Source organism: Olea europaea, unplaced genomic scaffold, assembly GCF_002742605.1.
Source record: "Olea europaea var. sylvestris unplaced genomic scaffold, O_europaea_v1 scaffold1199, whole genome shotgun sequence".
In the NCBI taxonomy this organism is placed as follows: domain Eukaryota; kingdom Viridiplantae; phylum Streptophyta; class Magnoliopsida; order Lamiales; family Oleaceae; genus Olea; species Olea europaea.
The window spans coordinates 263,941-274,011 of NW_019229408.1; the positions used below are offsets into that span (position 1 = coordinate 263,941).

Here is a 10,071-nt window from a genome sequence, read left to right on the forward strand (position 1 = left end):
GAACAGTAAACATTCTCTCTTTTAAGATAAGGAGGGATTCCATAATCGAACTTGAACAATTTTTTAAAAGACTGGTCACCATCCATGGGCCTTTTCAACGGGTATATGAACTGGGTCATAACTTTAGGCCAACAAGTGTAATAACATGGGCCCTCCACTCCACAACAAAAGATATGGGTCAAAAATGTCTTCACAAAAACTTGGTACTTAGGGTCCATTCCAAAATTTGACAAAAAGAGTCCAGTCTAAATGGATCCCAACCAGTAGATCTGGCCCGGGTTGGATAAGAAATCCAGTAATCTTCTTGTTCCACCATTCTTCGGAAAGGATAAGGAAACAAGAAACCAGTCCCTCTCTACTCTTACTTCCTCCAATTTCTCCTATTTTTTCCAATCTTTAAACTGTAAATTCAAGCCATGGCGGCAACACTATTAACACCAGTACTCCCTTCACTCTCTCTCATTTCTAATCCAATTTCCACCTCTCTTAAAAGCTCCATCTCTTTCCCCCTTCCCAGCTCCCTCCCCAAGGTAAAACCTGAAAATCCCCTTTCAAGTTCTCCCTTTCTCATTAGTTTTTCCCGTATACTGGGTCGTGTTTAACTTGTTTGTTTATTATGTATAGATTGGTGGGGTGAGCAAAAACCCAGAAAATTCCAATTTTTTCATCTTTTTTTTTTTTAGTTTTGCTACAATTACAGAACATTCAATTTCTTGCGTGTAGATTGGTGGGCTGAGCATAAAGTGCGTTCGTGTGGGTGGAGTGGAGATTCCCAACAACAAGAGAGTAGCGTACTCGCTGCAGTACATTCATGGGGTTGGGCGCACTCGAGCCAAACAAATACTAGTTGATTTAAGCATGGAGAACAAGATCACCAGGGACTTATCTGAAGAGGAACTTACCACTCTTCGTGAGGAAGTTTCCAAGTACATGATTGAAGGAGACCTCGTAAGTATTCTGATGTATTACCTAATTCTCTCTCTTTTGCTGCTTATTAGTTTAGTATGGTTGCTTGAATTCACAATGTAGATTGTTTATGGTTGATCTGATGTGGGCTTTTGTCAAATTGTGATTATGTTGTGTTTGATTACTCTTCATTGTTGGAACTGGAATGCAGTTGAAGAAATAATTTTGAGCAAATTTCAAACCCCAGCGCCCAATTCAATACTTCCTCTAATCAGAGGCTTAAATATATTGTCGATGTGATGCAAAAGCAAGTTTCTTTATCTTGCCCGAGAGATTTTCGAGTGCTGAAACCACTTTTGCATTATCGATTTCATTTGTTGAACCCCTTGTCAAACACGCCCCTGACATAGAGACTTGCCTAATTCTGTTCTACTGTCATGTTAAATCACCTCATTCAAAAGTTTAACATCAATCGGCATTGTTCTCTTTCTGTTGTACTTGTGAAAATGTGATTTGGGCCTCTGGTTCTAAGTGTATATGTTAATTTGGTGCAAGTTCCTTGTTAGAATGAATTAAATTCTGAGTTTTGAATTGTTTTGGGCTGCATGAATAGAGGAGGTTCAATGCACTTGCCATTAGAAGGTTGAAGGAGATACAATGCTATAGAGGTGTTAGACATATTCAGGGATTGCCATGCAGAGGACAGAGGACTAAGAACAATTGCAGAACCTTGAAGGGAAAGAGGGTTGCTATTCCAGGGAAGAAAAAGCGTTAGGCGATGGTATACTTCCTCTTCTGAAATGGATTGGTAATGTTCTCATTGGGCTTGAGATCTGTACTCTTTAGTAAAATTCAACTACTACAATGTGATTTTATTGCAGTTCCTCTTCAAGAAATCACATTTGCTATTGCTAGTTTCTTGTTTCAAATTGAACAAAGTTTTCTTGTTGGTTCTTGTCAGTCAGTACTGAGAAATGAAAATTATTGGCAAAAGTTGAAATGTCTAGTTATAAGGTCAAGAGTCGAAGAGATCAATAAGGATTGAATTGGCAGTAAAGTAGCATATGCCAAACAGGTCCCCAATCTTGTTGCATTTTCAATCAAGGGACCTGGTAATGTAGCAGGGTTCTTCAATCAAATTGCAAAGCACGTTACTGATTAGATGGCATACCTTTTGTTTATGTTTTTTCTTACTCATGGAGAAATCAACTTAATTTTTAAAAAACTTATTTTAAAAGAGCCTATTTAAGAGCGATTTTTTCTCCCAAAAAATTAATTTTTTAACCGTTATTTCACTATTTCAGCCGTCATATTTTACTTCTCTTCTCACAGGTGAATTCCACTTTTCTCCTAACAGTTAAAAAATCAATTCTCAAACAGGCTCAAAGTTTTCCCTAAAAGCTCTTTTATCATTAACACTTTCATAAAATTAGTCAAATGGATTCAAAAGCAACTTTTGAATTTCAAAATCTCATTGACTCTTCAAAATCATGTCCTCATTATGGTAACTAACAAAATTGAGTCCTAGGCAAGCAAACATCTAATAATCTATCCATCAATGGAAAGTAATTCGTTAGCCCTGCGAAAGCGAATGAAGGATTGGGTTCAACACGACAAAAACATTTCATTTGAAACTACATTCAAATGCAGAACGATATAAACAACAACCAACTTCTCTTAAACACAGATCAAGACAACAGTACATATTAAGACAACATTAAACACAGCCATGATTAAACACAGCCATGTTTCCATATTACCCCCAGAACTTTGAACACCTCAAACCCTAACCTAAGGGAAATATGGAAACACAAGCACGAATGCATTCCCATACACCTACGGTTTATAGTTCCAAAAACAGATGGATAATCCAAACCCCTAAAACCCCATTCCAACCGATCTCCAAGAGTCTCTCAATCATTTTGCTGCTATGCATCTTCCAAGAACCATTGGAGGACTCATCGAACTTGAACCATTTCGAGGTGGGTCCATAATCACTGGTAGGAAATCCAATCGATCACAAGCAAAAAACGAGGTCTCGAATCTTCTTATCAACTTCTGCTTTCCCTTTTTCAAAAAGATGAAAATAAAGATTATAATGCAATATCTGACACAATTTTCTTGAACAGATTATATGTAATGTACCTGGATTTGAGCCCAAGTAATTTCGCAGATTTTCTTGGATGAAAAGCTCTCTTGGCTGGTTACAACCGCACCCCATCGGTAGTTCTCAAGAATTTTCTTGATCTTTAGAGCAGCTGATGCAGTTGTGAAGTTTACAAAACCATATCCCAAATTCTTCATTGTCCTATACAGATTCAAATAAAAACATTTGCTGTATTATGATAATTTTCTTAAAGCTAATTCACTAGTAAATAAATTTAATTACCTGAAGTCCATAGGTAAGTACAAGAAATCATACTGCAAAGAGTACTCCCGGCAACACCAGTCAAGAAAATCCATCAAATCATCTCTCCTGATAATTTTCAAACCAAATATTCTAAATTGAATTTACTGTATATAAACTTTTGAAATTTTACCCAATAATCTCATATTAAATTAAATGATTGTAATCATCTGCTTTGTATGTATTATTTAAGAGGAAGATGGTGAATGCATGTTTATAAGTGTAGAAAAAAGTGATAATTCAATCTCGAAAAAAACAAAAAGGAGAGATTGAACAGATGCGATTACCTTCTAAATATTACAAAATGTACAGTTGACTTAAAAACGAACAAATCCAAAAATACAACGTAATAGTATCAAAAGTTCTATGTGCAGAAGGAAGGAGAAAAACTGGGAAAACTAGTTCAATTCAAAAAAATAAATAAATAAAGTTTATAAACAATAAATCTGATTACAGAATGCATTTAAGAAGATAAAGAAAAAGTGCACCTCATCTGATTTGGAATGTTCTTGATCATTATAGTAGTTTTCTCAGAGCGGCAGGACACCAAAGTAGACGTCGTTGAAGATACCGGCTCCTTGGACTGCCATTCCAGTTTACCACCATCAATCTTCTCCGGCAGACGGTAGCTTCTTCCGATAAACCGTCTTGGGGGGCAAAACCTTTTTGTCCTCCTTTTTTCTCCATTAACACAATTAGGGCTTGAACTTCTTACAACCTTTGGATTTTGCACATTCTTGAATATATTTTCCTCTTTTTTCGTTTCAGTTCCAGCTTCCAGTTCCTTTGTCTCAACAAAAGCACCGCAGGTTTCACCGAATAAACACCCATCCGGCTGAAAATGAGAGGGATGAAAAAGCTGAGATTGGGAGTTCGTATTATACACAATGACACACTGGTAGCTCGACAAAGTTGGTAACGGTAGGTTATAATAAGGAAGCTGCACAGAGTAGGTTACCAACGGCTGCACCGCCTGTTGCGGCGGCCGAAGTAGTGGCAGTGGACTTAAAGGTTGAGACTTGGGTTGCAGAACATCATGGAAAGATGGAAACTTCTGGGATTTTGAAGGTAACCATTCCTTGGCACGGGGATTCAGTGGTTTATTAGGGTTGAAAGGAGAATCCATGGAACGCCTGAAGAACATAGCGATGACGATAATTCAAGAAACAACGCAAAACGAGTATGAACAATGATGATTCGCCCTTCCAATGTATACAGGAGAAATAGTACGCGTATCTTCTTTCTCCAGACAAAAATGTATTTTTTCCTACAATTTTATTTATTCCCTTCAATAATTAAAGAACACAATTTGCATGTTGAAAATTTAAACTTAAAATTTATTAAAGAATTTCATATTTATAAATTATATTATCCAATCCATACTTAAAATTTCATATTTATAAATTTATAAAGCATATTAGATAAACATGTATATGTTTTCCAATTCAGATAAAATTCAGCTAAATAATAGTAGTATACATTAATTCGTAAAATATTACACATTCTAAAATTTATTTATTAACTATATTTAATATGATATATTAATTATTAAAATATTTTAAAATAAATATATTATTCATATTAAACTATGCTAAATGAGCTCTAAATATATGACAATTTTTATAGTCTCGTAGTTTACTTTGAACAAAAATTGCAACTCATTGTTGAAAAACTTCATTTTTTTATTCCCAAGTGCATTTTATGTGTATATCAATCTCGCTTTAGATGAAATATTACTAAGAAATGGTTAGGATAGATGTTATATTTAAATTTAGAAATAAAGAAAGTTCGTAATTTTTTAAAGAATGTAAGCAAGTGTTCCTAATATTTTGTCAAAGATAAATAACGTATTTAATATTATCTATAGAAATGCCATATGATAATCTATAATTCAAGTATTATGTCTCCCACTATAATAAAAATTGTTTTTTACTGCATTCATTCATGACGTTTACATGTACACCGTAAATAAATTTCTATAGCATATATTTTATGCTGTAAAAACAAACTTGGTTGTAGTCACAACTGAAATTCCTTTCACCAGAAATCCTTCAAGACTATGGGAGTGCCTATGTCAGTGATAGGGGATTGTGTAGCCATAGTTTAGATGTTATTTATATTTGATATTTAAATGGCATTTAATGCAGACACAAAATCGTGCACATACAAATACAATCCCCCAAAGCCTAAAAAAAATCGACAAATTTTGTTTGTTTCTTTCTTTATTGCACAAAAACATGCACCGTACATAAAGATTTCTTGAGTTTCTGCTTCATATGTCAAAGATTCAGCCATGCAAAACTGACATTTCCATCATTCTCTTTTCTTGCTGTAGCTAATCAGTAAAATTCCTTCTGATAACAAAGGATAGTTTTTAAAGGGTTTGACACTGTAGTCTTGGTTGACATTTCTATTTTCAGCTTAACATTGATGACCAAGCCATATTGCTGTGTCAATCGATGCCCCTTCATGTTGGACCTTCATTGACACAACTTAATTTGTATCCTCAAAGCTTGTTATATATGGACCTAATCAAAGCTATCAAATCAACTAACATTCAAGTCATGTGAAAGAAGAGTGCAATTTTAACATCAATATTAAGTGCTTGTTTGTTACGGATTAAAAGTCAATTAAAATCAATTTTTTGACCGTTATTTACTATTTCAGCTGTCATTTTTAAATTCTTCTTTCATATGTAGGATCCACTTTATCTCTAACAATTAAAAAATCAATTATCAAAATCCCTATCAAATAATCTCTAACAATTAGTATCTTTCAAGCAAGAGTTTTGATTATGAGAGTTGAATAGTTAAAGACCCAAAATCTCACTTTAGAAAGTTCGGATCCAAAATTATGCTACATGAAATGTTAGCAACGGGACCCGAATTTTCTTATAATAAATTAATGTATTTATTAAAAGAATTAAAATCTAAAAGTTACTATTTTCCAAAAATAGAGTGCTTGATAATTGGTTAGTAATTGTAAATTCTCCATCAATCATGTAATTTGCCCCCCAGGGCACTTCTCCACTGGCAAAGGACGGACGCTGTCAAACCTGGCAGAGCAGAGGTCGTGAGTTCGAAACATGGGGCTCTTGGAAGGCAAGGATTTATTCTTGGAAGGCAAGGGAACATTTGGAAGGCAAGGATTTATTCTTGGAAGGCAAGTGGGAACTTGGAAGGCAAGGATTATTTTTGGAAGGCAAGGTGCAATTTAGATTGGCTTGCTTGACACTTTGTCAGACCAGGTGGGGAGCGCTCGGACCCTGGCCAGTCGGAGGCACATCCTGCGATTAACCGGACTGTGTGAAGAGGGGCCGGATCACAGACCCAAGGATTAGTCAAGAATTGGACACCTTGTTAAAAAAAAAAAATATATATATATCTAGCAACCAAAGACAGATGTTGAAGGTACTAGAATGCCTATTGGATGTATAATTATACAACATACACTGGAGTGATTTTAGATGTAAAATAAGAGAACAAGTTCCTAGAGATGTTAATAAACTAAAATACAGGGGTGTAATGTTATCGATTTTCAACTACTTTATGACGATAAAAATTTCTCCAATTTTGGACTGCTTCAATTTTATAGATACATGAAAGGAATATATGATGCTCTGTTGCTTTGACATAGATTTTCATTCAAAAGATCTTGGATTATCAAATTTGCACAATTAGATTATCGTATGTATGTCGTTGTTTAATATATTTCGTGTTAACTTTAATAAATAATCATATTTGTTGTATTTTAAATTATTTTTGTCTTTTAATTAATTTATTAATTATTATATCTTACATTTAAAATTTATTTTAAATGCAAATAATAATAATAATATTAATATTAATAAAATAATAATAATTTATTGTATTGAAAAATATATAGCACAAATGACCTAAATATTCTTAACAAATTTATTTTTAAAATGTTAAATAAGGGCAAAAGAGACATTTTACACTTTGCACCATTTTGCACCAAAATAGTGCAAAGTTTGGTGTTGCATTGGAACAGCTTTGCACCAAAAAAGGTGTAATGGTGCAACCATTGGATATGCCCTTATGTACTTAAACATAACACTTATGCATAAAACGGTAGTAGGGGGTAGGAAGTGGGATTGGCTCACCTTACCAAGGAACAACTTCGTGCTGCAAGTTGAATTATACTTCAATGAAATAAATAGATTCTCAATCAGCTACTTGGGAGCGCAAGCCAGATCATACGATGGGTTGAGCCGCTCAACTCAACTCGACCCATTTAACACACCTAAATAATCATCCTATTTTTGAGTTTAGTTAGGCTTAGTTGGAAGACCTAAATTTATATCACGTTTTGACACCTTTTAATTGTTTATGTCGATGCAAGTTAGCCCTTGTTTGTTAATCATTACTTCAAAACTCTTTTTTGACATATTTATTTTTTTAGTATACATTTATACAATAAAATATCTTATACGTAAATTTAAAATTTTTCTCTATTTTTAAAATATACATTTTCAAAAAATTACTATTCAAAATTTTATTTTACTAAAGTAATGATTGTCAAATCAGAGCTTAATTGATATAAAAATTGTAAATCAAAATATTAGTGATATTGAGCATCATTAATTTCTTGCAATGTATTATGAATTAATAAAGAGGAATTTATTAGAAATGTGCATTTTCACATGTTCATTTGCAAAAATATTTACTTTCACAAATTCTTGAAAAAATGTCCATTTTGAAATATTTTGGACCAAAATACCACTGTGAACAATTTATATTTCCACACAACAAGAAATGGACATTTTTGCAAATATTTTATTAGCCAATAAAATTTTGACACATAACCTGCCATATTTATTTCAAATGTGCACATGTCAAATCACAATTAATGTTATTTTTTTCATTAACACATAAAAGTTCAGAATTACATTTCAAGTGTAGAGAAATGTTATGTTCGAAATGAAATGTCATTCTAAATATTTAAAATGTCGAGAATATTTAATATTTTGATTTGACATGTGTACTTTTAAAATATAAACGAGATTCAAATATCGAGAATGACATTTGAAATGTCGATAATATCATTTTAATGTAACTTCTTATGAAAGCTACTCGAAATTCGCAACAAATTGAAAAAATAAATAAATTGCTTCTTTTTTTATTAAGAGTATAATAGACAGTTTATTGCTAAATTTAAAAAGTGGATATTTTTCAATTGACGTCTATGAAATTAGACATTTTCGAAAATATCCCAATAATAAACTGATGGGAAGTATATAGTTAAAAAAGAAGGATTTTTTTTTAATTTTAACATAACATTATTTTAATAAAAAATATGTTGTTAAAAATGAGGATCGTAAAAAAAAAAAGATCATACTACACTTAGAGCCTGTTTGGGTCGATTTTTTCACCAAAAAAATTGATTTTTTGACCGTTATTTCACTATTTCAGCCGTCATATTTGACTTCTTCTTTCACAGGTGGACCCCACTTTTCTCCTAACGGTCAAAAAATTAATTCTCAAAATCACTCCCAAACAAGCTCTTACTCACACTTTTGTGGAAAAATTTTTACTTACACTCAAAATAGGGGTGGGACCACACAACCACCATTTTTGAATTTATGTGGGGTTCTTATTTTTTGTGAGTGTGTTAAACCTATTTTGTCAAAGTTTGAGATTACATATATATTGATCCAAAAAAAAAAAAAAAGAGGTTGAAATAGGGGCAAATAGCTAGGTTGAAGACATGTTTGTGTGATCAAGTGAAATGAGCTGTAAAAAGTAAAACAATCTTAGATGTGCAGAGTTGGATGTGATGTTAGGTCAGGAATGAAGAATAGAGAAAGAAATGGATTTGATCACTTGCACGTTAGGTTTTGAATAATACTAAGTACTGTTTGACTCCATTAATTTCAATTCTGTTATATTTTATTTTTCTCTTTTATTTTTAATTACACAATTTTTTATTAAATAATATTACACATAAATTGAAAATTCTTTCTTCTTTTTCAAATATTTATTTTTAAAAAAAATATTATTCTACACATTTTCATTTTCCTAAAATGGGGATCAAACGGGAGCTAAGTAGATACGTGGCGTAATAATATTTGATAGTCTGGGAAAGAAAGAAAAAAAAAAAAACTTTAGCCACACAAGTGCTGTGCTTTGTATCCTTGTTTCCAAAACCTGTTCAAGTAGCATTAATCTTAAGTTTAACCAATTTGACGAGGAAAAATTGTATTGAACGAAAAGATGAATATTTTTTAAAACTATCAAGTGACAAAATGTGACCAAAGAAATATGTCAAATAAAAGGATTTTTCTATTCGTACATAGACCAGGGGTAAACACCGGGGTGTCACCCGGTGAACATCTTGCATGTCTCCAAATAGAACGTTAACAAGCCCAAGCCCTACTTTACACAAGGATGGGTCCCATTCTACATAGGGTAATGGCGCTACTAATTATGATTACTGATGTAGCAGAGAGTTTTGACAGTAGTGGTTAAACCTGGCCTGGCCTAGCCTAGCCTAGCCTACCTTGCATAAAATAGGCTTCATGGTTCGACCTTCAAGCATAGATTGACAAACATGTCGGTATACAATATGCGTAATTTCTGAGATAAAACCCCCAATCTCTTATAAGTTTGACAACTGTGCTACACATCCTGGTAAAAAATAGGCTGACATGTATCGTTCCGTAATTGAACAATTTGAAAAATTAAAACAAAAAATATGTAAATTCTAAGTTTGATAGTTAAGCACTCAATGCCAAGCGG

At 33.0% G+C, this 10,071-nt stretch overlaps 2 protein-coding genes across 2 annotated transcripts; one reads left to right on the plus strand and one right to left on the minus strand.

The window, feature by feature from the left end:
• The first annotated feature begins 302 nt into the window (after nt 1-302).
• Nucleotides 303-1,909, plus strand: LOC111374064 (30S ribosomal protein S13, chloroplastic-like). Its single transcript, XM_022996684.1, has 3 exons — nt 303-530; nt 724-948; nt 1,520-1,909. Exons 1-3 carry the CDS (start codon nt 417-419, stop codon nt 1,679-1,681), a joined length of 501 nt encoding a protein of 166 aa, XP_022852452.1. The 5' UTR covers nt 303-416; the 3' UTR covers nt 1,682-1,909.
• A 663-nt stretch (nt 1,910-2,572) lies between these two features.
• On the minus strand, nt 2,573-3,377 carry LOC111374053 (protein terminal ear1 homolog). Its single transcript, XM_022996672.1, has 3 exons — nt 3,296-3,377; nt 3,052-3,214; nt 2,573-2,973 (listed from the first exon to the last, which is right to left on the minus strand). Exons 1-3 carry the CDS (start codon nt 3,367-3,369, stop codon nt 2,824-2,826), a joined length of 387 nt encoding a protein of 128 aa, XP_022852440.1. The 5' UTR covers nt 3,370-3,377; the 3' UTR covers nt 2,573-2,823.
• Nucleotides 3,378-10,071: the final 6,694 nt, after the last annotated feature.